The sequence below is a fragment of the Pipra filicauda genome, unplaced genomic scaffold (assembly GCF_003945595.2).
Source record: "Pipra filicauda isolate LSUMZ 115617 unplaced genomic scaffold, ASM394559v2 scaffold467_size714961_pilon, whole genome shotgun sequence".
Taxonomy (NCBI): Eukaryota; Metazoa; Chordata; class Aves; order Passeriformes; family Pipridae; genus Pipra; species Pipra filicauda.
Window position 1 is genome coordinate 308,525 of NW_024104606.1, and position 27,713 is coordinate 336,237.

The following is a 27,713-nucleotide window of genomic DNA, read 5'->3' on the forward strand; positions in this document are numbered from 1 at the left end:
ATGGCATCCCTCTGTGCTTGAGCACAAACAGACATTCAGAAGTGTTTGAATTATTTTTCCCCTTGTTTTATCCTGTTAGAGTGGCACAGCGATGACAGCTCAGTTTTGAGGCTGCTGGGTTTGGTTAAAGCTCTCCCTTGCTGTGTTTGTCACGAGGTATGAGGCTGTATTAGCTCTGACAAGACACTTTATTTTAACCTTACTAGCACCAACATCCTTCCTGCTGATTGCCCAAATCAAAACTTCTCTGTTAAAATTTATCTCGCCAGATACTGTGAGACATTACCAACACTTTCAAGGCCAAGTTGGACATGGCTTGGAGCAACCTGGTCTCATGGAAGGTGTCCCTGCCTGTGGCAGGGAGGTGGAAAAAGATGAGCTTTAAGGTCCCTTCCAACCCAAACCATTCTGTGACTCATAAACCACAAGGCCTGCAGCTCCTGGGGCCATCTGTGCAGAGTGGGGTTGGCTTCACCAGCTCTAGATTTGTTACTAGTTGTAATATTCAGTTTTTTTAGTAATAGTTTGTTCTTTATTGCAGTGGGCTTGGGGATGTGCTGTTTAAGTTGTTTTAGTAGGATTGCATCCTCTGAGGGTGAGGGAAAAGCTGGGTGTGCTGGAGGGCACAGAGCCCTGTCACGGGACTGCCAGAGGCTCATCCTGCAGCCCCAGCACTCAGCAAGGACCTCTGCCATGGACATTCAGTCCTGCCTTTTATTGCAGGGCTAACTGTGTGCTGTAATGTCCAGAGCTCGTTAATGGGGGGGGAATGGAGGTGAGAGTGGGGCTCATCTTGGCTGCCTGTGCAGGTACCTGTGCTGGTCGGCTTGGGCTCACCTGGAGCAGCCAGCAAGGGATGTGAGCACTCCCAGGCACCAGTGGCTGCAACAGGAAGGTCTTATAAATCATCTTTTTAATCTTTGCCTGTTTTAAATTACTGCCTTGGAGCAGGTGCTTTGGGAGTGTTTGTCCAGCTGTGTCTGGGGGGGATGTGGGCAGCTGGTGCAGACAGATGTGGTGCTCTGTCCTGGAGCTGCCTGGAGCCTCCCCAGGGGTTTTGGGGTGCCTGAGCTCACTCCAGGTGTAAAAGAACAACCACAAACCCCTTCAGAGCCACTGGAGCTGAACCAGTGTGTGATGCATCCAGGTGATCACAAATGGGAAAGGAGGGAGGGATGACTGGGGAAGCTGCAGAGCTTGATTTGAAATGTGATTATTTTGGTTTGCAAATGATGTGGCTGCTCCTGTTGAGGAGGAGTTGGGCTGTATTGTTTAAAAAGGTATAAATAACCTCACCAAGGAGGAAAGGGTGAGAGAGGCCAAAGTTAACAGCAGTGCCTCAAGCTTACCTTGCCCAGGATTCTGGTTCTTGGAAGGCTTTTGGAAGTTAATTGAAGATGACTAGTTCTTGTGCAAAAGCTGGTTTATGATATTTAATGACTTCTGCTTTTCGTTTGGCAAAACTGGAATGAATATTCTAAATTAGAAAATATTTTACAACCTCTGACTCCAGCATGAAAGAATTCTGCACAGAAAGTGTTTTCTTTATGTACAATTGGAGAACAGTTCAATGATGTGAGGGGGGTCTGAGCTGTGTTACAAGTCCTAACGCTGTGGCAGGAAAGACCAAGAGGGAGAAAAGGGATGAGATGGCATTTTGAGAGAGAAATTAATTCAGTTACATGAATCATTGGTATAAAAGGCTTTTGTGGAGAAGGCTGCCCTGGGAAGCCTAGATTTTAAGGCTGTAATTGGAATTTGAGCTTAGGGACAGATCCTTAGCTGGGAAAATCAACACGACTGCAATTGGGCCCAGTCAATTAGTTCACTGGAATAAAACAACTACAGGAACAGCTTACAGCTGGTCCTTCCATCCCTGCAGCCAGTGCATCCCACTGTTCCTGCTGAGAGTGGAGCAGCTCAGCCATGCTGTGTGTAACCTGACAGCTGGGAAATCCAGTTACATCCAACCTGGATTTTCAGCTCTAGACAAAAATTCACTTAATCTTAGTTTTTAGAGGAGAACACAGTAATAAAATAAAAAGCAATGATTTAAAAAAATAATCTCTATAATAAGGAAAACAAAAGCTTCTGGAGCACAGCCTGACCTGCAGGGAAGGAGCTGCTGGCCTAGAGGGGTCAGAGTTGTGTCCCATCCCTGCTGCATTCTTACCAAATCCAGTCTGCTAACACCTGGTCACCTCCCTAACCTTCAAAAACAGCTGAACTGGGAAAATGGGAGTTATTAAACCTTCAAACCCATCCGTTTCAGACAGGCTGGCGAGCTGCCAGCTGTGTCCTCAGGCGCAGGGAGGATCTGGCTCCCTGCCCCTTGGGTGCCTGCCAGAGAGTCCCAGAGTCCTCGAAGGATAGAGAGGATTTTCCCACTTTTTGTGCCAAGTAAGGCCTTTATCTTGCAGAGCATCCATATACGACACTCACAATGTCAGTGTTTAGCACCAAGATGCCACTCCTGGGAGCAGGAATGCCGTCAGCTACACCTGGCAGATGCTGTAGTGAACTCCTGTCGGATCCACCAGGGTTTCTTCAATCATTTCAATCACATTGCCTTTGGGGTGCGGGTGTGAGGTCTCTGTGGAGGGAAGCTTGTCTATGTTGTTCACTGGCTTCTGCTGCAAGAAGAAGAAGCACAGTTTTTATTTCTGGAGGGAGCCCTGTGTCTGTGCTGCCACGTCCCGAGTTCCCCTGCCCTCCCAGCCACTCTGGACGTACCGGGGGGGGCTTTGGGGCAAAGTCTTTCTGGCAGACGTGTGCGATGATCCCGGCGGCCAGGGCGTCCCCCAGGACGTTGGTCATCGTCCGCAGCCGGTCCCTGGGGAGAGACACAGTGAGGGGGCAGGGGGTGGCCACAGCCATCGTGCCCGAGGTGGTGGTGGCTTTGGAACATTTCAGCCCCCATCCCAGGTGTCCCACTGGTGTTGCTAATGGCAAGGTGAGCCGAGGGCTGTGATGGTTTTGCAGATACGGAGAGAAAACAGTCGCTGTGATGTCTCTGTGAGCCCCATGTTGTGACTGTCTCACTCTGGCACGTGTTCAGTGCAGGGACCTGCCTGTGCCACCTCCCAGACTGGGGCATTGGCATCGTCTGTGCTCAGTGTGGGGGTGAGCTGCCTCCTTGAAATGCCTCTCAAGGAGAAAATCCTGTAGGTCCAACCACAGCACTTGTTTACCCAGGCACCTCTCACGTGAGTAGATCACAGGTGATGGTGGTGGGTACCCTGGGATGCTGAAAGGCTGAACTGGTGTTGTGTTACCCTTCCTTTAAGTGAAAGAAAGGCACTGTTCCCTCTCTGCCCAGGGGGGCTGTGAAGTACAAACCAGCCACCCACACATCAGCTCGGTGTGGTTTCTCACCTAATGATTTGCTTTGCTTTTATCTTAGTACTTTAAAATGGGACATTTTAAACAGTGCTGCATCCAGTTGGTGGCTGCTCACTAGTGGTGTCCCCCAGAGATCAGCGTTGGGCCCAGTTCTGTTTAATGTCCTTACTGATGATCTGGATGAAGGGATTGAGTGTATCATCAGCAAACTTGCAGATGACACCAAGTTGGGGGGGAGTGTTGATCTGCTGGAAGGCAGGAGGGCTCTGCAGAGGGACCTGGACAGGCTGGATCCATGGGCTGATTCCAAGGGGATGAGGTTCAACCAGGCCAAGGGCCGGGTCCTGCCCTTTGGCCACAACAACCCCCGGCAGCCCCACGGGCTGGGACAGAGTGGCTGGAGAGCAGCCAGGCAGGAAGGGAGCTGGGAGTGGGGATGGACAGGGAGCTGAACAGGAGCCAGAGTGTGCCCAGGGGGACAAGAGGGCCAATGGGTCCTGGCTTGGATCAGGAACAGTGTGGCCAACAGGTCCAAGGAAGTGATTCTTGCCCTGGACTCAGCGCTGGGGAGGCCACCCCTGGAGTGCTGTGTCCAGCTCTGGGCCCTCAGCTCAGGAAGGACATGGAGGGGCTGGAGCAGGTCCAGAGGAGAGCAACGAGGCTGGGGAAGGGACTGGAGCACAAGTGCTGTGAAGAGAGCCTGAGGGAGCTGGGGCTGTTGAGCCTGGAGAAGAGGAGGCTCAGGGGAGACCTCCTCACTGACAGGAGGGGGGAGCCAGGTGGGGGTCAGGCTCTTCTCCCAGGCAACCAGCAGTAGGACAAGAGGGCTCGGTCTTCAGCTGTGCCAGGGGAGGTTTAGGTTGGATACTGGGAAGAAATTCTTTACAGAGAGGGTGATCAGCCATTGGAATGGGCTGCCCAGGGAGGTGGTGGAGTCACTGTCCCTGGAGGTGTTTAAGGTGAGACTGGATGTGGCATCAGTGCCATGGTCTGGGAACCACAGCGGGGTTGGATCAAGGGTTGGACTTGATGATCTCAGAGGTCTTTTCCAACGCAGTTGATTCTGTGATTCTGTGATTTCACAAGGTGTGTGTTCTGTTTGTGACAAGTGTAATCCAGTTTCTGTCTCGAGATCAGTCTGGTTTCATCCATCAAGAGGAAGATGCGTCACCATTAACCTGGAACCCGTAGCAGGTCTTAAGGAGAGCACTTACAGAGCCCAGTCGACGGCGATGATGAGGGTGATGTCCTCAGTCGGGAGCCCCACCGAGGTGAGCACGATGACCATGGTGACGAGCCCGGACTGCGGGATCCCGGCGGCGCCGATGCTGGCGGCCGAGGCCGTGATGCTGCAACGAGAAGGGGCTGCGCAGTTCACACGAGCGCGTTTGCGTGGAAAAGTGAGTTATTCCTCTGTGGAAGGGTTGGGTTGGACCTGGCTCCCTCCACCTTCCTGCTCCTGGCTGCTGCCATCCCGAACCCCACCCTGCCCGTGCACAGCAGGGGCTGGTAGCTGCTGTCCTGGCTCTGTGCTTGCACAGCTCCCCTCTGCCTTCAAGGGGAGGGAGCCCCTGCTTAAAACTGCTAAAATTTGCAACTGTACTTAATTATTATTGTCTATTTAGGTGCTTTATTTCCCTGCTTATGGAATGCAGATATCCCATTCCTGAAGGGGAGTAAATGGCACCTGCAGAAACCCTCCTGTGCTCAGGTCCTGCAGTGCTGACCTGCTCCACCCGCGCTGTCTGTACAACTGGGCTTTCCCCTACAGGCAAAGTCCTTGACCTGCAGCAGATTCTGGGTGCAGAGCCCAGCCCAGCATTCCCTGGCACATGATGCAGGGCCTGCAACACGCTGCCCCTTTCCCTGCTCCTCAGCTTCCCAGAAAAGTTCACTCTGTGCATTAACAAGACCTCTGCGAACGGGAAAAGCGCGTGGGAGGTCGTCCTAATGCCCGTAAACGGGAACAGGGAGAAATAATTCGGCTGCTGCAAAGAAACCTTTACCTTATGGTTATAATTTGTCCCAGATCCAGTTCATACTCGTTGACCTGGGCGATGAAGATGGCAGCCACGGCCTCGTAGAGGGCGGTGCCATCCATGTTGATGGTGGCACCGACGGGGAGCACGAACCGCGCCACGCGCCTGTCGATGCCGTTGTTCTCCAGGAGACACTTGAGGGTGATGGGCAGGGTGGCTGAGCTGCAGGACAAGAAACGATCAGTGATTGCCTCTGCTGCTTGCGTGTGGTGAGGCGGCACCGTAACACAAACGGCTGCGGCCGTGAGAGCCTCTTCAGCTCGTACCACCCGAGGAAGGGACATCATTGGCTGAGTGAGCTGCAGGCTGCGAGAGAAAGCGTCAGAATGTTGTTTCGGTGGCTGCAGGTGCCACTCTGACCAGCTCTGTGCCATGGCTGCAGCTCTGCTGTGCATCCCTGGCCCCCACATTAATCCTGCAGCACCTCCTGGAGCGTGGGGCGGTGTGGGACAGCACTGGCCATGCCAGGCTCCAGCCTGACCCCCGTGGTCCTTGTCTGTCTCCCCTGTGCCGTGGGCACCAGGGGCAGCTGTCTTGGCTCCTGCACCCCCTGAACTCTCTCTTGTTTCTTTCTAGCAGGAGGACCTGAGCTGTCCCACGGGAGCCAGGATGAGGACACGGAGAAGAAAGAACAAGTGGAAGAAAGGAGACCCCAGAAGAGAAGTTGATGGGATCTCGACAGACTCTGGGAGGACGGGACTGCTTTTGGGAAAGGAGCTGGATGCAGAGCACAGCACAGTGGCCCCCAGGCACAGACCATGGGGCTGGGACAAGGAGCAGGGTGTTCCCTCCATCCCTGTGTGCCACCTCTCCAGCTCACTTAGCTGGCTGCAGAGCAGAGGGAGGAGGAAGCCTGATGGAGACAGAGCTGGAGATGCAGGTTCAGGAGGAGGGCAGGTCATTAAGAGTTGCAGAAGCACCTGCAGCAAGCACCTGCTTGGAAGGGAGTCGCTGTCTAGGTGGCTTTATTGGTATTATGTGAAGAAGCAACAGGGATTCCAGAAAAACCCTTTGCCTCTTTGCCTGGTCAGATGTTTTCTAGGAAAATGTTTGAACTTGTGTGTCATCCAGAAAGGATGGTAGTTTGTAGTGTAAAGTTTCTTCATTGTTATAAAGAATGTTTTTCAATGAAAATACAATAGATGAATATAATGTAAAATTATAAAATCTTTTCAAAGTAGACAACATTTTTCTGTGGAGGAATTTGGGACATACAGAGTTGATTTTAGATTGTCAGAAAAGCGTTCAGAAGAGCTTTTGATGTTTTCAGTTAAACCCCAGGATCATAAACCCATGTGTTTTTATAAAGCACCTACAGCAGTTCTAGTTTGAATTCATGGAAAGAAAACTGCTGCAGCATTTAAAAGAAGCACACACACACACACACACACACACAGAGAAACATTGCTGGTTTGGTCTGGGAAAACCCCAGAGAGGGTGAATGGAAGAGCACCGTGAGCTGCCCTGATCTCCAGATATACTGAGGCCAAGAATCTGCTTCCCCTGAAAACCAGGAGCATTTGCATTTCAAATAGTGCTGGAGCATAATTTTCCTTTAAGTTAACACCTGTCCTCCTGTACAGCTCACCTGGCCATACACAGCCACGCCTCCCTTGCTAAACCAGATTACTGCTCAGCGGCATGGACAGGTTTCAGCCCCGTTTTCCTACCTGGAGGATGTAGCTAAGGCGATCAGCAAGGCTTGCAGGATCCCCTGAATGAAAGCAAAGGGGTTTTTCTTAGTTATGAGCACAAAAAGCAGAGGTAAAATGACGAGTCCGTGCACGGCAAGCCCTGACACCACTGTAATGACATACAGTCCCAGCTTCTGTCCTATAACCGATGGATCTTCCATCTCCAGGATCTTTCCAGCAATGAGAAACACAATGCCAAAGGGGAAGTACCTGCAAAGAATAAGAATAAAAAAATAATTCATGAGGGTGCAGCAGTGCCTGAAGCACTGCATGGCAGGCACTGCAGTGTTTGGTACCGTGTGGTGCAGCTGCACGAAAACAAATCCAGTGCTCACAACAGATACATGCAGAGGTGTGACCGGCACTGCCATTAGACAGCAGGAAAGGAAATCAACTGAAATCAATGGAAACCAGATTTACCAAACGGCCATCGAGACAATTTTCATAACTGCTTCGTTCAGGCACTGGCACACGTTGACCAGGGGGGCTCCTCGCTCGCCCATTTTTCCCAGGAGGAGTCCTGCAACCAAACACAGCAGGTTATGTTACTCAGGAGCAGCACGGGAGCAGCACGTGTCGGGCTGGGTGTCTGGAGGCTCTGGTGGCCACAGAACGGGGGGCACTGGGCAAGCTGACGCTCAGCACAGGTTGCCACGTGCTCTGGCGAGTCACGGCCCTTCCCTGCTCCAAGCAAACACAAGCATCTGCCTTCTCTCACAAAACCCCACCAGACCCACAGCCAGGATTTGGACTGTTCCTTGCACAGAAAACAGATAAACTCCAGTGCTGCTCAGGGCTGGAAGAGTCGCTTCCCGAGGTGGATAAAGTGCGGATTAGCTGGATTAGGTGGCTGGCTGGATTGCTGTTTGGTAATACAAGAATAATGAGCTCCGGAAGCAGAAATGGATTTTTTTTTGCAGGACAGAGCCTGGTGGGGTTCTCTGTAGCTGAGGATGTGGTGCTGTGCTGCAGCCCTGCCCTTGCTCAGGTTGTGCCACTCGGATCACTCCAGCAGTGCTCAGGGTCTGGTCCCAGGGGCAGTGGCTGCTCCCAGTTCCCCCCTGGGCAGGGCTGTTCCTCACCCTGCTGGTGGCTCACAGGCTGTTCCCTGCTGGTGACAACACATGGGGCTGGACAGTGGTACGTCAGGAAGGATCCGACTGAGTTGCTTGGATACAGCCATTAAGCCTCCTCTCTTAAGTCTGTTTTTTTCCTTTTGATGTTGTTGCATTAACGTAATCCAGCCTGATTTTCTGTTGAAGGAATACTAGAGCAGAAATACAGGAATGGTTAGGAGGGGTAATGGTGCTGTCTGGCCTGCCAGTGTTAAATCCCATTGGTTTCACTGGCTGGGAGCTTTCCCAGGAACCCACTGAGCAAAGGAAAAAGGAGGCTTTGAGCATTTTTCCATATTGTTTCCAGCTCAGAGCACATCCTCCTTGTATTGGCTAAAATTAATTTTGAAGCACTGTACAGGCATCTGCTTTAGCTTGGAAAAGAAGAATATAGATGGGATCTTGTCCCACTCATCCCTCCTCAGTCCTCAGAGGCCCTTGGTGGGTGGTGGGATCTCCTGCCTTGCTCAGAAGAGAGATGAGATGGAGTCACCTTTGCCAGGACTTTCAGAAATGAGACAAGGCTTGGCACGTTTAAATCTCAGCTCTGTGGGTATTCATCTGGTATTTGATGGCCACAAAAGCTGCTTTGGAAGAAAGTCATTGCTCTTCAGGTCCTACAGAGCTGATTTGGGAGACATGTCCATAGCAAACAGACAGCTTCCTGCAAGGAGCTTGAAATCTCTGCTCTTTTCTGGATTTCAAAAGGACTGAGGCTCTCAGTGACAGTGGAGGGACTGTCAGAGCTGGGGTAGCTGTGTGGGGTCACCATCCACAGCAAAGTCACTCTGGTACCCAGCAGGTGCTCTGTGGGTGCTTTGCTCTCAGGCACACAAACTGCCTAATTTTGCTCTCACACAAAAATCCCCTTTGCTGAGGCCTCAGCCAGTTCCCACCTGGCCTCCCCACCTTGCACGGAGGAGGTGATCCTGTTTCCCAAGCTGTTCCCACTGAACAAGCCGAGTGCCCTCCCCACTCCATGGGGCTGTGGTGCCTTCCCTGTCCCTCTCCTGTTTTCTGCCAGGCCCTTCCTTGCAGGGAAAGCCTCCTGTGGGTATATGAATCCTTTACTGAGGTACCCCTGCTCAGTGCAGGTGATGCTCTGCCGGTCTGTGGCTTCGTGGAGCTCTAATCCATCCTGGGCAGAACATGGGGAGTGCAGCTGGTGGCTGGGGCTGGCTCAGGTGATCTCCTGCTGCCTCCTAACTCAGGCTGATCCCACTCCCACGCCAGAGGAGAAAAGCAGCTTCTTCTTGCAGGTTTGACAGGGCTGTAGGAGGGCACGTGTCCTGCAGGCAAGAGCTCAGCACTTTCCCTGAGCGTCCAGGGTCTGCAGGAGGTGTTGGTTGCTGGGACAGGAGTTTGCCAGAGGCAAAGTGTGCAGGGATCTGGCTCTGCCCAGTCTCACTGAGGCCATCCCCTCGGGGCTCTCTCTGTGTCGTGGCCTTTAGAACTGGCCACTCTCCGTGGCTCTGACCACAGTCAGTGCTCTCCAGTGCTGTGCTGGCTGTGCTGCCTCCTCCCCTTAAATCCTCTAATTGGCTTTTTGGTTCCTTATACACAAAGTTCAAGCTCCTTGCCCTCACCTCTTAATCTACACATAATCCTGTCCCCATCCTTATCTCACTGCCTCCTACTCTTTTTCCTCCTGGTCCTTCCCTCCTTTCTTGCTCAGCCTTGTACCCGGTGTCACTTTGAGCCAGCTCCAAGTTCCTCCTTGCAGTGACTTTCTCCCCTTCAAACCTCCTTCTCTCTTGCACATGTCTCTCCACAACCTCTGGTCCATCTTCCTTCTCAAAATTGCTGCTGAGCACCTTGTCCACACAGGATTGCAGGCTGCTCAATGCAGAATGCTCCCCTACCTCCTTCAGAAACTCCTGTTGTAAATTCCCATATATTTGTGACAGCACAAGTCTGACCCCACTGTCACATCCTGCCTGCTCAGGGGGCTGAACCCTCAGCATGAAGGGTTTGGATCATTGGGATGAGCTGTGTCCCAGGCAGCCTCTGCAAAAATTACACCTCACTTCATTCAAGAAAAGGTCATGTTATGGTTTGAAAACCCCCAGGACCCCCGTGTGGGCTGTGGAAGCTCATATGGGAAATCTGGGGAGAAAACAGCCTTCCCAGTGCCTACAGTGAGCTCCACCATGGGTGGGACTGCTGGGACAGAGCTCTGTGCCTGCCCAGTTCCCAGGGACTGGAGCAGTTAAAGAACCTCATCCCACAGCTCTCCCTCAGGGTAAGAGTGGTGGCTGCAGCCCCACTCTGGAGGAGCAGGTACCTATTGTTGCTGAGAAGATGACGATCCCCAGGACGTTCATCTCGTTGCTGGTCCCAGCCAGGGTCCTGTAGGTCATCTCGGGGGACGGCGTCAGCTCGAGGAACACGGGCCGGTGGATTTCGGGGTTTTGGTCGTCGGGTGCGAAGTAAATAAAGTTGACAGGTTTCCCTGGGACCTCTGGGGAGCCGGGAGGCTTCACCACCGGGACAAGAACGGTTCGATACTGGAACAGAAGCAAAGGAGTGAGGGTGGTGTGCTGTTGGTGTGAGCTCCATCCTGCTCTGAACACCGAGGCAAGGCAGCCCTGGTGGTCACGGAGGTTCAGAGTTTGTTTTCCAGGCAGTAAAAGGCTGGTGGAAATAAGGAGCAAGAGGCAAGAGGAGCTGTGGCTGCTCCCTGCAGAGCCCAGCCACTGCTGGCCAAGGCTGCTGGGCAGACACGTGGTGGTGTGAGTCGGGTCTCTGCAGACCTCTGTGGGATCCCAGCACAGCACTGGGGGAGCACTGTGGTCCCCAGGGAGAGGTCCCCCCATCCCTCTACCTGGGGGCTTTTCTGATGCTTTCCCAATGCCATGAGTTTGCTTGTCTTCCCTCTCCCTCCACCCTACCTGGCCCCTCCTCAGCCTGTCCCCTTTGCCCACCCCAGCCTGCCCCGTGCCTCCTGCCTGCCCCTTCCCCTGGGACTGGGGACCTGCTTTTTCTGTACACGACCCTCCCTCCCCTCCCAGGGGTCCCTGTGAGCCTGTGTTCCCCCAGCACCCTCCTGCCTTCAGGTGCCCTCCTTGGGGTGAGCGGGGAGGGAGGCAGAGGAGAGGGGAAGAAGGAAAGGGGAAGGGAAGGAAAAAGGGGGAAAAGAGGGGAAGGGGAAGGGGAAGGGAGAAGGGGCTCATGTCTGGGCTGTGGGTGGGGAAAGAGGCAGCCCCACGTGGAGCTGAGCACCATCCCAGGCGCCCACAGAGGGGCCAGGTGAACTCACCTGCTGGAATGAAGCTTCAACCAGGTTAGAAGGAAACATGTTTCTGCAAGAGAGCAACAACATGGAGGTTAAAGTGCGTTGTGAGAGCACAGAGAGCACCCTGGGAAGCACCTCTGGTGGGCATGGAGACCTGGAGGAGGATGTTACAGCCAACACCAGCAGGCTGAGGGCAAAGAGAGGCTGGAAGGTCAACACAGAGCAGGACTGAGAATCACTCATAAATGGGACTCATGGAAAGCCAGAGCCTGGGACAGACATCTGCCACCCGTAGCAGAAGCCTCAGAGCTGGAGCAGAATGCTCAGAGCCTGGTCCAGTCCATGGAATGCCTCCAGAAATGGAGATTCTCCCCCAGCCCCTGGGTTGGTGCTTCACCCCCTCCCCAGGTATCCCCACCTGCCGCTTAAAGACAGCCCTGGGGCAGCTCCAGGCTTGGCATCTCCCGGCTGGAGTTGCAGGGGAGAACCCCTGAGCCTTGAGGGAGTGTTAATGTGTCTGTTCTCTGCTCCTTCCCCTGTTTGCAGGTGGCTTTGGGAGAGCAGTGACAGTGACAGTGGTCAGAGGGACGTGTGGTGGGGCAAGTGAACCCCACATCGCTGGGCTCGGAGGTACCAGCACCTGGCCAGCAGTTCTCCTGTTTCCCTGGAGATCTCAGTGTCTCCTGGGAACTTGGAGCCTTCTGGGAAGATCTTGTCCTCATAAACTTGGCCCCTGCTGAAATCCTGGGACGTACCTGATCAAATCCAGCAGCGCGTCAGCGGAGCTCAGCACCACCTTCCCCACAGTGTCATTGTCCTTCTGGGCAGCTGCCCCAGGGTGGATGCTGACCACGAGGATGATCCCCACAGTCACTGCCAGGAAGGTTGTCCAAAGGTAGTAGGTGATGGTGATCACCCCCATCTTCCCACAGGCCTTGGAGTCCATGGTGGCCAAACCAGACATGAGGCTGCAGCAAAAACGTGGTGGTCAGTCAGTGTCTGCTGCCAGAGCTGCACAGGATGTGTCTGATGGGCAAAATATCCAAGGCAGGAGTGGTTTCGATAGGTATTTTCTAAACCAGTGCCTGAGTGCATCACTGAGCTCTTGCACGTTCATGTGCCAGTGCCCACAGGGTCTCACACCCAGGACGGGCTTGTGGCAACCCAGGCTGAGCTGTGAAGGGCAGGAGACACCTCTTTTCAAGGTCTGGCCATGTTTTCTGTTGTCTCCAAGGGTTAAGAAGTTTGTATTCTTAGTGTATTTTGATGGTGAGTAACTGATGTTGTTCTTTTTTGGTAAGATACCGTTACCCTGAATCCCCAGCGTCCTGTGCCACTGCTGTGCGTGACTGAACAGCAAAGGAATGTACCAGCAAAGTTCATAAAATCCTGGTGGGGATGGGCCCCACACCCCCAGGAGAGAGGTGCTGGTTCAGATTTCATGCACACGTAAGCTTTCCTAAGAAGTAACCCATAAGCTACTTCTTAGCAAAATGGCTAAAAATAGAGAGGGCATTACTGGCTGCCCCAGCAGGGAGAGCAGTGCTGGTGGTGGGGGCAACTTGGTTACAGGACTGGAAGGTCCTCAGTGGATTTGCTGAGGACACCAAGTTGGGGGGAGTTGCTGACTCCCTCAAGGACAGAGAGGTCCCACAGAGAGACCCTGACAAATGTGAGGGCTGGGCAATCCCCAGCTGCGAGGTGTTTAACAAAGGCAAATGCCAGATCCTGCCCCTGGGACGGGCAGTGTTGGATGCAGGGACAGACTGGGGAAGGAGGGGCTGGGGAACAGCACCACGGGAAGGGCCCTGGGGGTCCTGGTCAGTGGCCAGTTGGATCTGAGTCAGCAGAGTGTCCTGGCAGCCCAAAGGGCCACCCTGTCCCGGGGGGCATCAGGCCCAGCATCGCCGGCCGGGCCAGGGAGGGGATTGTCCAACCCTGCTCTGACCTGGGGCGGCCTCACCTCGAGTCCTGGGGGCTGTTTGGGGGCCACAGTGTCAGAGGGATCTGAAGCTGTGGGAGAGTGTCCAAAGGAGGGACACGGAGCTGGGGAAGGGTCTGGAGGGGAAGGGTCTGAGGAGCAGCTGAGGGCACTCGGCTGGTTCAGCTGGAGCAGAGGAGACTGAGGGGAGACTCCTCGGGGGCTGCAGCTCCTGCCGAGGGGAGGCGGAGGGGCAGGGACTGAGCTCTGCTCTGGGACCAGGGACAGGACCCAGGGAAGGGCTGGAGCTGTGCCAGGGGGTTGGGATGGATCTCAGGGAAAGGTTCTTCCCCCAGAGGGTGCTGGGGCACTGCCCAGGCTCCCCAGGGCAGTGGGCACGGCCCCAAGGCTGCCAGAGCTCCAGGAGCGTTTGGACAACGCTGTGAGGGACAGGGTGGGATTGTTGGGGTGTCTGTGCAGGGCCAGGGGTTGGACTGGATGATCCCTGTGGGTCCCTTCCAGCTCAGGATATTCTGGGATTCTATGAAATGTGGGTGTTTGGGGGCTGCAGGTGCCCCACGTGTGTGCAGACCCACACTGAGCCCTGCAGACCCCTGAAGCTGCTGGTGGAGTCCAGCACTGGCCCAACGACCCTCAGGCAGGACGTGACAGAGAGGGGGGCTGTGAGGGTAAATGCCAGCCTTGGGGACACATGGGATGGGGTGGCTGAGGTAGTGACCAGCCCACAGATCCCCTCCAGCAGCCACATGTCCAGGAGGAAAGGGGCTTTGGAAGCTCAAGAGGCCACGAAAGCAATGCTGAGGTGGGTGATTCCGACTTGAGGCTTGGGGAGCTCCCAATCCCCCCTGGAGTGGTGTGTAGACGGAAGATGCCACTTCACCATCATTCAGTAATTAAATAAGAAAAATCCCTGGTTCAATCCAACATGCAGGAAAACTCCTGGGAGCCCTGTGCAGACCCTGTGCCTGCAGGCAGGAGAGTGGTCAGAGGGGATGACCCAGGTCACTGAGCTGCAGGGAGGGCTGAGAGCAGAGGGAAACCCTCAAATGCCTCAGGGGAGGGATGTGAGGTACTGGAGGGGAAAAGAAAGTATCTCCACAAGGGCTGATGCTCAACAGGCCAAGTGTGGCCAGGATAGAGACCACACTGCTCCCAAAAATAAACCAGAGGCAAATGGGGCAACAAGCAAACTCTGACAAACAATAGAGGAACGACACATCCTCGAGGGAATGAGGAGTTATGGGTTGGGTGTGTCTAATGAGCACGTGCCAGCAATTGTTTACAGTATGTTAATCCATATAAGCTTAGAGCTGAGTGTGACTGCTGGCTCTGTTTCTTATTTCTAGGTCTGTATGGGCCCATAAAATGGGGGTTTGCAAACACAGACAGAGCATTGAGGGATGCTTTTTGTTTCTACTTGAGCTTTCTTGAATCCCTCTAAAGAAGGGAATCTGCTTTGAGGTTAAACAGCCACCCCTCACAACTGCCCACGGAGGGTCCCAGCATCACCAGCTGCCCAAAAGAAGGGAAACACCCCAGCCAGTGCAGGTGTCTGACCTGGGTGCAGGTGCCTACCAAATCCAGGTGAGGATTTGTTCCAGACCTGCTGGGAAATCGTGGGGTTTGGTGTACACCAAGCCAGGGGATGCTGCTTGGCTGCCAGCTGCCTGGGGCCAGGGTTATTCTCACCCCAGGCAATTTTGGGGCCATCTCCTCAATGGGGGTCAGGGGGCCATCTCCTCAATGCAATGGGAAGATGGTGCTTTAGAGTAGAAGGTGATGTTTTACCTGGAGGTGATCAAGGGCAGGATCAGCATCTTCAGCATCCTCATGAGAAGCTCTCCAGGAAAGGAAAAATACTGCTTCTCCTGCACACAGAGCAGAGCCGTGTGTCAGGTGAGCACTGAGTGGGTGATGATTGTGGGTTAAGGGCTCAAACTTGATAAATTTGCCTTTTTCCAAACTGGGCCCAGTTCTGAGCTGGCTCCTCCTGAATGTTGTTGCTCTTGTTATCATGGAGCATCTGCAAAGTGCCCCAGAGCAATCAGGAGCAGCCAAAGGTGGGAATACCCTGTGGCTGCAGGTGGCAAAGGCAAGCTCAGGGAGAGCCCGGGTGTCCAGCCCACTCATGGGGCAGCCTCAGTGCAACAAGGGAGGTTTCTGTGCTGTGGCATCTCTTCACATCCCCTACATCCCTCACATGGACATGGGGAAGGGCTGTCTGGAGAGAGACCCCCAAATTCCAGATAGCACAGCCATGACCAAGGGGACAGTGAGGGTCTGTGGGACCAGCAGCCACCTGACCAGCATCCCTCCATCCCTACTTCTACCCACCCTCCATCCATCCATCCATCCATTTATCCCTTCCTCCATTAAATCAATGCCTTCTTTCCCTCCTGCATCCCTCCATCCCTACCTCCACCCACCATCCTTCCATCCATGCATCCACCCACCCTTCCTCCTTCCCTCCCTCCCTGTCCCCCATCTTTCACTGTGCCACTGTAGAGGTGTCAGGGATGGATCTGAGATGGCCCCAAGCCAAGCAGGTACTTTTGGTTACTCCAAAGTAAGGCTTTGAGGTGTGCCAAGGCAGCTGGTCAAACAACTGCTCCCCACTGCGGTCCCTGTGCTGTCCCTGTGCTGTCCCACTGGGGTCTGGATGTGGCTCATGTCCCTGGGGAGCTCCAATGGGCCCAGACATGAGCAAGGGGTGCCAGCAGATTGGAACAGCACCTCTTTGTCAGCGGGTCTTTTACCTTCATAACATTTCCCATTGTGGGGAGGAAAGCAGGGCCTGGCCCCTCCTCCGTGGTGTGGGTTTTGGGACAAAAGTCTCTAGTGGGGAGCAGTGGCTGGGGCAGAGGATGGATGAACTCAGTGCATGGCAGGATGAGGGCCTGGAGCCCCGAGGCTGTGCCAGCCCCACGGGTGTGTGCACTGGGCCGAGGGAGATTACACCCGGCTCCAATTAAGTAACGAGATCATCCCTGCTGCGCTGATGTTGAGGGGCCTAATTGAATTGACAAGACTTTGCTAAATCCAAGTGGGCAACACAGGGATGTTCCAGCAGCGGCCAAGCTCTCCCTGGAGCAGCATTCCCCCTCCTGGGCTCCCCAGCCCGCCGAGGATCAGGGCTGAGCCCAGCCCAGCTGCCCAGTGCCAGCGCAGCTGTGGGATCCGGGGCTGTCTCACAGTGTGATCCTCCTGGAAAGCGCTGGGTGAACGTGCCTTTTAGGGGCATTTTCTCCAATGCGTTTGTTTCCAAGGGTCCTCAGAGGAAGGACCCCCGGAAGACCCCCCCCCCAGGCTCCCCACCCACCCTTATTTATTTGCTGGGTCTTCTCCAGACAGCAGAAACGTGCTTGTATTGAGCATCTGCACAGCTGGGGAGGGTCAGGGGAGCAGCTCATCCCTGGGACCCCATTGCTGCTGGTGGTGTTGGGGGGAGCCTGTCACTGAGCATCTTGCAGCCAAGCAGCCATTCCCCACTTTCCCCTCCCCAACCCACCTGGAGGCTCTTGCAGTCCCATGGGCTCCATCCCAGAGCCCCCCGCTCCCACTGGAGGAAGGCAGGATTTGTCCTGCAGCTTTGGCATTTGTTGAGAGCTTCTTGGTCAAAAAAAAAAAAAAAAGGCAAACTCATGTGCAGAAACCTGCCCTGAGGCGTTTTCTTGGACGGGAGCCTTTGCTTTTGGGGCTGTGCCCATCTGGGACCCTTAGTGGCACCAGGGCTGGTTGTCCCCCCGACCACTCCATGTCCCTCACTCCCATCCCCACCCTGGCCAGGCTTACCAGGTCCGTCAGCTCCAGCGTCCGCAGCAGGAACCCCAGGAGGCACCCGGTGGCAACCGACAGCATCGAGAGGGTCAAGAGGCCATTTTTGTACCAGAAAGCCCGCACCCACTTCCAGAGGCGCAGGAGGACGGTGGACAGGGAGTGCAGCACAGCTCTCCTGACACACTCCCACATGGTTGTGCTCAGCCACCCAGACGATGCCCCTGGGAGCAGCTCCCAGCCCCGCTCATGGCCACGGGCACCGACGGACCCCTGCTCTGCGCTGGGAGCTGAGTATACTGATGGCTAATCCCCAGAACCAAAAGCTTCAGGGATATTTGGGAGCCTTTCCCATAATGGAAAGTGACGTCTTCAACTGGTTAATCTGGGCTTGGCATCCCGCCCCTGCGGTGCCGAACCCTCCCAGTTTAACCCTCCAGCCCCTGGGTTGGGGGCCGGTGTGCAGACTGAGAGCAGGGATTCAGACCCAGCACTCCCTTCCCCTCACGGTTTCTGATCCAAAGGGATCTGGGTCTTGCCACCAGATCTGGGTCCGGCACCAGATTTGTGCTCCCACCAGCTGTGAGTGCCCCCCCATCCCACCCCCGTCCGGGAGGGGTCCGGGAGGGCAGGGCTTTCTCGTGGCATCTGCACAGACACCAAGACACCAACGGATGGTGCTGAATGTTCCCGCAGGAATATCTACCCCAGCAGAACCAACTTCCCCACCAGCTCTGCAGGGAAGCTGCCCCGAGGCCACAAGGTGCTGCTGGGGTGCCTGGTCAATAATCCACAACATTTTAGAGTATTTCTGTGTCCAGTTTGTCTCTGGCTCAGGCCAGGAGTGTTTACTGGAGCCAGAGCATGGTGCAGAAGAATGGGGTGGGTGGGTCCAAGACTCAGGATCCTCTGGGAATGGGGAGATATTAAAACCTGTCTGGCCCCGACTTTAACCCCCAACCAAAAACAAGGCCACAAAGCCTTCTTGAACCATTGCCATATTTTACACAGACAAAGCAAAGCCACAGTGAAATTGTGACTTGAGGATCTCTGGCCTGCAAGACAGGACCTGTGCAGCCCCACGTGCTGAGCGGCTGCTCCGGCAGGGTCACGGTGGATTTGCAGGCTGGCTCGGAGGAAGCAGAGCTCCTTTCCCATCAGGAGCGTGGTGTCTGGTGCTGTGCATGTGTCAGCCCCTGGGGAGGTCTCTGTGGTGCTGTCTCATGCCTTTGGCCTTAGCGTGGATCACTCAGCCTGCCAGAAGTAGATCAGGTGTTTGCTCATCAGCAGAGCTGAAACACAGTTGCCTCTATTCAGCTCCAATTTCAGAGCCAGCTGCGAGCTGGGGGATGGAGCCTGCATGTTGGGGGTGAGCAACTGCTCGGGAAAGGGGAGTCCCAGTTGTCTGTGGGATCAGGGACACCTCAAAAACATGGAAGGGGCCCTGGGGCTGACAGCAAGTGGAGGGAGAAAGCTGAGATGGGAAAGGGTGCAGGGAAGTCCAAATAATTGGGAATAGCGGAACGTGAAGACCTTTGGGGAACTGAGGGCAAGTAAAGGATATCTCAGGAAGAGGAATCACAAAGAGGGAGGGGAGAGAGGGAAGGTGGCAAAACAGCAAGGGGTCAGGAGGGGAGGCCCTGGCGCTGGTGTGGGGTCTCTGCTGCTGGTCCGTGCCAGGCAGCACCTGGTGAAGGGGTAGGGCAGCAGCTCCCTCTGCACCTACCATAAATCTCAACGTCATCATAGATGTCAGTGTCCCTGCAAGGAGAAAGACAGGGTGCTGAGGGCAGTCCAGTCTCCCGTGTCCCCATCACCTCCTGACCCTGAGGCAAGGGCCAGCCCCTGCTGCTGTATCTGTTCCATCTCTACTGACTTGTCTGTGGGCTCTGGTGTCCTCCTGCAGTCCCATTTGCTCCCTCCCAGCTCTCCCCACAGAGCCGGGACCCTCCAGTGTGGGGTTAACATGACTCTGGCCCCTCTCATGGACAGTGGTCTTGTTCCAGGCTATGGGAGCTGCAGACCCGGCCATGCAGAGGAGCAGCACCTTTGTGCTGCCACCAGCAGCCTCTGAGCAGCCTCTGGGCATGTCCCACATGAGGGACCACATCTTGGGGAGTGCTCAGTGTGCCCCAGTGCCAGAACTGCTCCTGACACCAGCAATGGCAGGTTCCACCCCAGGGTAACCAGCCCGTGTTGGGTTTATGGTCACTGCCTGGGCTGGATGGTTTTGAGTTGTCAGGAATGGTTTGGTGCCAGGCACTCACTGAGCAGTTGAGCTCACAGAGGGGGAGGAAGGGGTCGGGGAAGGGTACTCACAGGTGCAGCATCACGGCCCGGGGCACGTAGCCATCTGCAACAGAGCGAGGAAAAACATGCCAGGTTGTGCTGGGAGCTGCGGCATCAGCGGGGACTCACACCAGCCCCTGCCCCTGCCCAGGACTTGCAGGGTTTAGCAACACCTCGTGTCCCCAGGGAGAGGTGAACATGTCCCCAGGGAGAGGTGGGACAAGGCAGAGCCGGCTCTGGGAAACTGAGCTGGACCCGTGGGAGGAACCTGCTCCGGGCAGTGTCAGGGAGGAGCCTGCCGGGCTGGGTGGCACCTGCAGGGAAGAGCCTGATCCCCGTCTCTCTGCCTGGAGGATCTGCAGCCCATTTCACCTGAGCATCCCTCGGTGCAGACACAGCTTGTGGAGACTGTGCCCATGGCAAAGCCTGGTGTGCCAGGCTGGTGGCCGAGAGGCTCCGGGGACTGGAAAGGCTTTTAGCAGAGGGAGAGAGGACAAGCCCCGCTCACGGCAGAAATGGAGGAAGGGCAGGACGTTTGTGCGGAGAGAAGTGGGAACCTTTGAGGCCCAGGGTACCTGCCAGGTCTGTCTAACGGCAGGAGGATGTCTCTCCTGCGGTCTGGCGGGGCGTGTGCGTACGAAGAAACTTGTTCCTAACATTGCTGTGCTCCCCCTGCGGGCAAACCCTCATCGTCTTCCAGACTTACACCTCCTCTGGCTGTTCCGGCAGAGGATTTGCTCCTGATTGGTAAACTGAATGACATCAAGGATCTCTCCTCGTCGCAGCGGCAGATTCCTCCCCCCGCCCCTCTTCTCTGTCGCTGCAGGGTCGACCATCATCCGAGTCAGGACGTCGATGCTGCCTTCGAACTGAAATACAAACAGCAGTGCCCTCAGGGGAACTGAGTCAGGCAGGTCTCACTGCTCTCCCTGCTTGGAAAAAGCAGATGCCTCTCTAGCCAAACGGTCTGTGGGACTGGTCTGATCTGGGGGAACAGGGCAGGTGGGAACTGGGTATTGGCTGGTCCCTGCAGAGCACAGCTCCTCCCTGCCATTGCATTGCACCCTTCCCAGGAGGGGAGAAGGAGCTTAGAGGGATAAGGGATCACTCGCTGCTGCTCACCTTGAATTTCTTCTGAAACTCCCTGTCTGCCTTCTCTTCCTTCTTGCATTCCTTGAGTGTCATGGTCTTTGTCTTCTGGGAGACCTGGGCTTCTCTGCAGTGGTTGAGAGTCACAGGAAGGTTCAGGTGACCCCACGCTCTGATTCCCCTCATCCCCTTCTGCCCCCCTGGCTGCTGCCCCATTGCATTTCCCTGCACCGGCTCTGGGGCTGCTGGGGGCTCTTGGAGCGGGTGCACAGCCTGCAGCTTGTGCTTTTCAAGGGTTTTCCTACTGCAAGCACAGCAGAAACCATTAAAGCACCAGCTTTGTCAGAGCACCAAGGAGACCTGACCATTTTGGGACCTTTAGAAAAGGAAAAACCCCGTTACCTCTGTGCAGCTGCCAGCAAGGTAACCCTGTGAGAGGCTCGGCCAGCATCTCCACCTGTAAAACCAAACCCCGGGAGAGGTGCTGCCATGAGGCTGCTGTGAAGTGTAAACACCTGCCAAGACAAGATACAAAGAGCAGCAGCAAGAGCTTTCTCCTCCTGGGACCAAACCCTGAGTGTGCCCCTGAGCGTGGTGGGATCAGGGTTTCCCCTGCCCATTTACAAGCAGCAGAGAAACCCATCTCCCTCCTGTGCGTGGCACCAGTGGGCTCAGCACGGGCTCTGCTGCTGCTGGTGGATCTTCGGGGCCTCAAGGCTCTGGGAGCTGCAGCTCTCGCCCCAAACAGCACCCCAGCCCGCCCGTACCCACCTCCTCTAGGGCGGGGATTTGCTGGCGGCCGGGACACGGGAGGCAGCAGCACGCCTGGGTGTCTCCTGGGCGGCCCAAGAGACTCAACGTCATCATATATCTCATCTTCATCCCTGTGGCGAGGCAGAGCGGGGTTGGGGGCCGAGGGCAGGATCGAGGCTGCCAGGAGGAGGGTGGGCAAGAGGCGGGTGGGCTGCCCGTGGGCTGGCCCTGGCTCTGGGGCAGAGCGGGACAGCAGCTCTGTGCCCTGTGCCAGCAGCTCCTCACAACGCAGCACAGCAGGGCCGTGGAGGGGACGGGCAGGGGGGGTGATGGCAGCAGCCCCAGCAGTGCGGTACCGCAGCCCCCGAGGGGCGGCAGCGCTTCCACCGCGGGAGCTGCCGGCGCACGCTGGGCTCCAGCAGCAGGCAGGAAAACCCCAGGAGCCCCTCGCTGTCCCCTCTTGAGCCCTTCCCACTGGGTCGGCACCGCCTCGAAGCCCCCAGGAATAACAGAGCTGTGTCTGTCCTTACCCCGCTCCACCCGGAGCACCCTGCAGCGGGAACCGCGCCGGCGCTGGCGCGGCACAGCCTGGGCTCGGGTGACCTGTGGGACACAGCGGAACAGGAGGCAGCAGTGAGGGCTTATCTCATATTTTCTCCTCAGCTCTATCACCCACCCTGAGGTCAGAGCCACCCTGGACTGGATTTAGTGCAGAGAGAGGGAGGTGGGGAGATAAAACCGCACATCTGGATTAAGCAAGAACTTTTTACTCCATTGCTCATCTGGGGACTTTCGTGCAGCACATGGGGGCACAGCTCACTGGGGAGCTCACTGGGGACCTTGAATATATATTTTCCCATTCTTATGTCCCTAATGTTACTTTCTCCCTGGACAAATGATAGAAGGGGAAGATGAAGAGGCCAAACCAGGTATTTTGAATGTCGTGAAAACCCTAAATTCCAGTTCTGTACCAGTGTTAGGGCAAGCCCTGGATATCTCCATGTACTCAGAAGCATCAGGAGCCACAACATGCTGCTGTACACTTCAAGACTGCCAGCATGCCCACATGCCTGCTAACATCCCACTGTTTTTATCATCAAGCTCATCACCAGCCTGGTCAACCAGACCAACCAACAACTGGCATGAAGACCCAAGTACAAGATCACAGCTCTGCTGGGTTATTTTACCAAGTAATGCACAATCAAATACTAGGCCCCAAAACTTGTAAGATTGCCCAAAAAACTAACAACAATAACCAAATTGTTATTTGGATGTAATTCTAGATGTTCAAACTTGCCTCAGTACCCATGAGACAAATAAATACTTGAAAAATTGCTGGTTTGTAGGACACAGGGAGAGCAGATTGCTCCCTCCTCTACCAGGGCTGGTCATATGGGTGAGCATCTCCCAGCACAACAGCACAGCCAGCCCTGATAACACCTTTTAATAGTAACACAAACCAGCTCGATTTTTCAGTTCTCATAAGGAAATAAGGGAGGCTCTTCTCTCATGGCTAGAGAAGTTGAGCCAGAAATGGGATTTGAAACAGGTTTCAACACTTGGAGTGTGGATTAGCAGAGCAGCAGCTGTGAGAAACCACTGCAGTGGCCTGGAACTAGAAGGCCACTGTGGAGCGTCCAGGGCTGATGCTGAATGGAGAACCACCTCACCCAGAGGCACCAAGCCCTGCATCCCACAGGCAGCAGGGAGCCTCTGCCTCGAGGCCAAAGGGGCAGACACACACACACTGGGTGTTAAACTTGGTGTGTAAGTGCTTCTTGTTCATGGGACGGACCAGCTCTGCTTCCCACAGGTCGGGCTTGTCTGCTCTAACTGCCACACAAGGATGGACTGGTGGGAATGGACCCCTGGAGACTCATCCAACCTCTGCTCAGAGCAGGTCTGGCCTCGGAGCTAGAGCAGGTTGTTCAGGGCCTCATCCAGGTGAAAGCTGAGTGTCTCCAAGGATGGAGATGCCTGTCTTCCTGGTGCCTGCATCAGGGCTGCACCGTGCTCACAGGAAAGAGTCTTCTCCTCATGCCTAACTGCAATTTCCCCTACTGCTTGTGCCCACCACCTCCAGGCCTGCTCCCAGGCACCTCTTGGGAAGAGTCTGGTCCCACTTCTCCCCCCATTAGGTTGCTGTGGGCAGTGAGATCTCCCCTTCCTCTCTCTCCTCCCAGATGAACAAGCCTGGGTCTCAGCCTTTCTTTCCCCATGTTCTCCAGCCCCCAACCATCTTAGTGCCCTGCACTGGGCTTCCTCCAGTTTGTCAGCATGTCTTGTGTTACTTACTCCAACCTTACTCCCTACAAACACCCCAGGGCCTGATACCTGTGCCCAGCCAGGGACAGGGCAATTTGTTTCCTCACCTGCTCTCCTTTTCTCTCATTCCTTTCCACATGCTATTGCCTATAAAAGCCCCTTTGGGATTACCAGCCCCCACTTCTCCATCAGCCCCCACAGTATTTCCATTTCCCAGGAGATCCAGGCTCTAAGTGGGGACATTTCCCTTCCTCAACAAGCAGCATCCTTCCCTGAGGGACTTCCAGGTGTCTGGCCATACCCAGCTGAGCACTCCTTGGTGGCACTGTGGCAGGATGGAGAGGTGTCCCAGGACGTGCAGCTGCTCTGACCTTTGCCAAATCCACGACAGGAGGGCGCCAGGGCTTGGCTGGCTTCACCCCCAGCACCCTCATGGGTGGCAAAGGCTTCCTCTGGGGCAGAGCTGGGAGTCCTGTGTGGTGGGGGCTTCCTGCAGCGACCAGGGGGGCTGCAACCGCCGTGCCTTTGGCAGGAACTGCTGGAACACCCTTGTCTTTGGCAAGTGGCCGTGTCTGCTGGGCTGGCTTCCTCTGGGGAGGATCAGGGCCAGCTCCCACCTCCTTGTTCAACACATCTCCTCCTCCTGGCTTTGCAGGTGCTCGGTGGAAGTTGGTGTCTTGAGCCACCCCCTTCTTCTGCCGTGCCATCCATGCCAGGGCCTCGTGGGCGAGATGAGGAGGGGAATGCTGTGCCACACTCTGACCTGTGCTGTGGCACGGAGAGGCCCTGCTGTAGTCCACTCTCCTGGTCCAGGGGGGTTCTGGAGGGGGCTTGCCCTTGGAGCCCACTGCAAGGGTCTGTCCTGGCTCTGGTCCATGGGGTGCTGCAGGGTGACTCTCTGGCCAGCCCCCCACTTCAGGAGGGTCTTTCCTGGTCCCTTGGAACTTTGCCCTCAGGTGTCTCACCACAGCATCTCTCCCCTCCAGATGCATCTGCGACTGTTAAGAAAAAAATTCCAGTTAAAACACCATGGAGGAAAAAGAGTCAAAATTCCCCCTGGGGAATGTGGTATTCCTTCAGCATGGCCTCACACTAAGCCTTCTCCATGAAACAAGGTCTTTGCTCAAAAAGGTCCTGGAATATGTCTGAGAAAACAACACTGGGCTGCTGGTCTGATCCACCCTTTGTCCACTACCAGGGACCATCAAACCAGAGGGACTGGGTCAGGGATTACACCCTGCTAGTAACAAAGCTCCTGAGGGCAGAATCTGAGATCCAGAGATTACCCAGGGCTCAGAGGGGAGCAACCTGCCTTGCCCTGGTCCTGGTTCCCATGAAGAACCACAAAGAGGGGGAGACCACACAGAGCCGTTGGATCCCTCCCTGCAGGAAAACTCGGGGTGATGCTGCTGAAACTTATCCCACCAAAGCCTGCATGCAAAAAACAAGGCCAAGAGGCAGCAGAGCTGGCCTACTTTTCTGAGCTGTGTGTTTCCTGTGCGGCTCACACCGTGTACACACAAACCAGGACATATTGGCTCCAGCACAGAGGTGCCCTCAGCTTCCTCGGTGACCTCAGTGACCAAAATTCACCTTTTGCTAGAGCCCTCACAGAAAGGCTGCCAGGAGGAGGCTGGATGGCTCTTGGAAGAAGAGTGCCAGGTTGGAGCTATGGCACACAACTGCAGGATGGGGCTACATTTTTTCCTAAGCTTCTCAGAGGGACCTTGTGGAAGGGGAGGGATCACCTTCCCCTCCCCATGTTTCTCCCACTCTGACGTCCCCAGACCACAGTGTTTCTTTGCACCAGAGCTGCTGCTCTGCTGGAGCTGTAGGCTTTGATTTTGAAGTTCTTCTTCTTCTGGGATTTCAGTTTGGGTTTGTACTTGCGCAATTTTTTCTTTCACAAGGGAAGGGCTGATATGGAGAGAAGCTGGTGCAGTGTTTTTAGACATAACTGATCAAATGTATATGTATACCTACATAAACACAAGTTCTCCAGGCAGATGCCCCAATTCCCCTGGTAAACCCTCACATGCAGCATTTGGCATAGCTTGTGGTGAAGCAGAGTGAATGTGCTGTTTCCTGCACACCAGGCAGTGGGGCTTTCACCCAGACCAGTGAAAAAAACCAACTTTTTCTAGATTCCCAAACATGCTGCTGGGATTTTTGGCACTTGAATGACTCAGTGGTTTGTAACCATCGATTTTGGGGCTGTTCCATGAACTGGGACTTGCCCAGAGCTCTCAGGTGTACCTGTGGGATACAGCACCACTGTGACTGTGACGAATTCCAGGTTTTCCAATGTATTTTGTGCCAGTGGAGCTCTCCTGGACTCAGTGGGAGTGTAGCCTCCTGTTTTCCCAGATGTTTATATCCATCCCAACTTCATCCAGCAAAACTCCCACTGAGCCCAGGAACAGGTCACAGACCTTTGAAGCTCCGATCAGCTCAGACATACAGGGGGACTTTGCCTTCCAGGAGGAGCGAGGGTCTCAGATGGATTCTGTCCCTCACAAGGACATCCCCAAAGCCTTCCCAACCAGGAGACACAGCTCCACTCCCAGTGTCCCCTCCCTATGTCCAGCATAGCCCAAGTCTGGTTCTTACTCACCATTTTCCATCAGTGGATGCTTTCCTGTGTGCTCACCTCCTTGCTAAAGACCACCCGAGGCATTCCAGGATGAGCCCCTCCGAGGTCCCCCTCCCCTGAAACGAGAAGCTCTTTCCTAACGGCTGGTGAGGACCTGTGTGCAATGCCAGGAAGTCGCTGTAGCCTGATGGTGAGACAGCACCAGGGGGAGGAGAGAGAGGAGGAGGAGGAGCGGCTCTTGGAGGACCATTGGCTCTGCTGCTGTTGGAAGCTCGCAGCCCACCAAGCTCTGCTGCCCAGAAAAGTCTCATCCAGAGAAGAGCCTGGGTTTTGGGAACTGACTGCAGGATGTGAGGGATGGGCCTGGGAGGGTGGGCAATGTCCTCATCTGATAGTGGCCGATGTGAACCCTCTGCAGGTCAGGTCTCAGAGCCACAGGGGACCTGCAGAGGGTGGAAGTGATTTGTGGGGGATCACACAGCAAAACAGCCCCACACAAACTCCTCCGGGAAGGCAGGGGAAGGTCTGCACAGAGCGGTTCTGCATTGGGCCATTGCTGTGTTGAAACATCCTGATGTCAACTGTTGCCTCAGAGGCAGGAATGGTCTGAGAGGTCAAGCCCTGGGCAGGGCTGCTCTGGCTGGCTGGTGGATGCTGACTTCCCTGCTCCAGGGTGGCGTGTCCCTCCAGTCCTTTGGGAAGGTGTCCCATCAGCAGCGCCTGCAGTGGCTCCTGCTGCAAATTTAAGGATAGGACAGAGGTTGCGGACATGGAGAAGGCTGGGATGAGCACCCGTTGGCCAAGGGTGGTGGTCCTGGGGGTCCTGTGGAGGGTGGTGGGTGCCCAAGGCAGGCACTGGAGGGTTTGATCCCACCAGCTGGAGGTGGGATGGAAAGGAGTTGTCAGGAGGTCCCACACGGGACCCACAGGGAGCCGACACGGGGGCACAGGGCAGGCAGACAGTGGTGACAGCCACCTCCTCGGAGAGGTGGGTCCCCATCCCCACCTACCCCACTGCTCCTGCTGCTGCCACAGGGACAGCACAGCCCTGTCTGGGGGGGACACGGAGGCCCAAGATCCGTGTTTGGGGACGAGGGGTGGCGGGGAGGCCCTGAAAGCCGTTTTGGGGGAGGACAGGGATGGGGGAGCTCAGGGGCCGTGTTTGGGAGAGACGAGAGTGCAGGGGCTGTGCTGGGGGACGGGGTGAGCAGGAGAACGAAGGGCCGTGTTTGGGGGTGAGAGGAGCTCAGGGGCCGTGTTTGGGGGTGATGAGAGCGCAGGGGCCGAGTCTGGTGGTGAGGGGAGCTCAGCAGCCGCGTTTGGGGGTGGTGAGAGCGCAGGGGCCGAGTTTGGTGGTGAGGGGAGCTCAGGGGCTGCGTTTGGGGGTGGTGAGAGCGCAGGGGCTGTGCTGGGGGACGGGGTGAGGGGAGCTCAGGGGGGCCGTGTTTTGGGGTGAGGGGAGCTCAAGGGCCGCGTTTGGGGGTGAGGGGAGCTCAGGGGCCACGTCTGGGGTGCCGGGGGGCACAAGGCCCGGTGTCCGGGGCGCTCCGGGGCCGTGCTGGGCGCACACACACCCCGGCTCC

The 27,713-nt window shown here is 55.6% G+C and overlaps 2 protein-coding genes across 2 annotated transcripts; both read right to left on the reverse strand.

The window, feature by feature from the left end:
- Positions 1-2,005: 2,005 nt before the first annotated feature.
- On the reverse strand, positions 2,006-15,221 carry LOC113999029 (excitatory amino acid transporter 5-like). Its single transcript, XM_027742202.2, has 10 exons — positions 15,156-15,221; positions 12,181-12,393; positions 11,450-11,492; positions 10,475-10,697; positions 7,496-7,595; positions 7,052-7,285; positions 5,349-5,543; positions 4,557-4,691; positions 2,734-2,833; positions 2,006-2,633 (listed from the first exon to the last, which is right to left on the reverse strand). The coding sequence occupies exons 1-10, from the start codon at positions 15,197-15,199 to the stop codon at positions 2,496-2,498; spliced, it is 1,425 nt and encodes a 474-aa protein (XP_027598003.2). The 5' UTR covers positions 15,200-15,221; the 3' UTR covers positions 2,006-2,495.
- Positions 15,222-18,123: 2,902 nt separating this feature from the next.
- On the reverse strand, positions 18,124-27,702 carry PRAM1 (PML-RARA regulated adaptor molecule 1). The gene is made up of 10 exons (XM_027742224.2): positions 26,152-27,702; positions 23,839-24,535; positions 21,803-21,875; positions 21,291-21,403; positions 20,922-20,976; positions 20,553-20,646; positions 20,137-20,299; positions 19,461-19,494; positions 18,868-18,902; positions 18,124-18,395 (listed from the first exon to the last, which is right to left on the reverse strand). The coding sequence occupies exons 1-10, from the start codon at positions 26,152-26,154 to the stop codon at positions 18,391-18,393; spliced, it is 1,272 nt and encodes a 423-aa protein (XP_027598025.1). The 5' UTR covers positions 26,155-27,702; the 3' UTR covers positions 18,124-18,390.
- Between the last annotated feature and the right edge of the window lie 11 nt (positions 27,703-27,713).

Bases quoted from the DNA above. Each gene is read 5' to 3' on its own strand.
- LOC113999029 (XM_027742202.2), bottom strand. From the start codon at position 15,199: ATGAGGATGCTGAAGATGCTGATCCTGCCCTTGATCACCTCCAG. The intron at 7,596-10,474 runs GTACCTGCTCCT...GTTTGGTTGCAG, and splicing joins CATCTTCTCAGCAACAATAG to GACTCCTCCTGGGAAAAATG. The intron at 4,692-5,348 runs GTAAAGGTTTCT...TTCTCGTTGCAG, and splicing joins GGACAAATTATAACCATAAG to CATCACGGCCTCGGCCGCCA.
- PRAM1 (XM_027742224.2), bottom strand. The intron at 20,977-21,290 runs GTGGGTACGGGC...TTGGTTTTACAG, and splicing joins AAATCCCCGCCCTAGAGGAG to GTGGAGATGCTGGCCGAGCC. The intron at 20,647-20,921 runs GTAACGGGGTTT...CAACCACTGCAG, and splicing joins TTGCTGGCAGCTGCACAGAG to AGAAGCCCAGGTCTCCCAGA.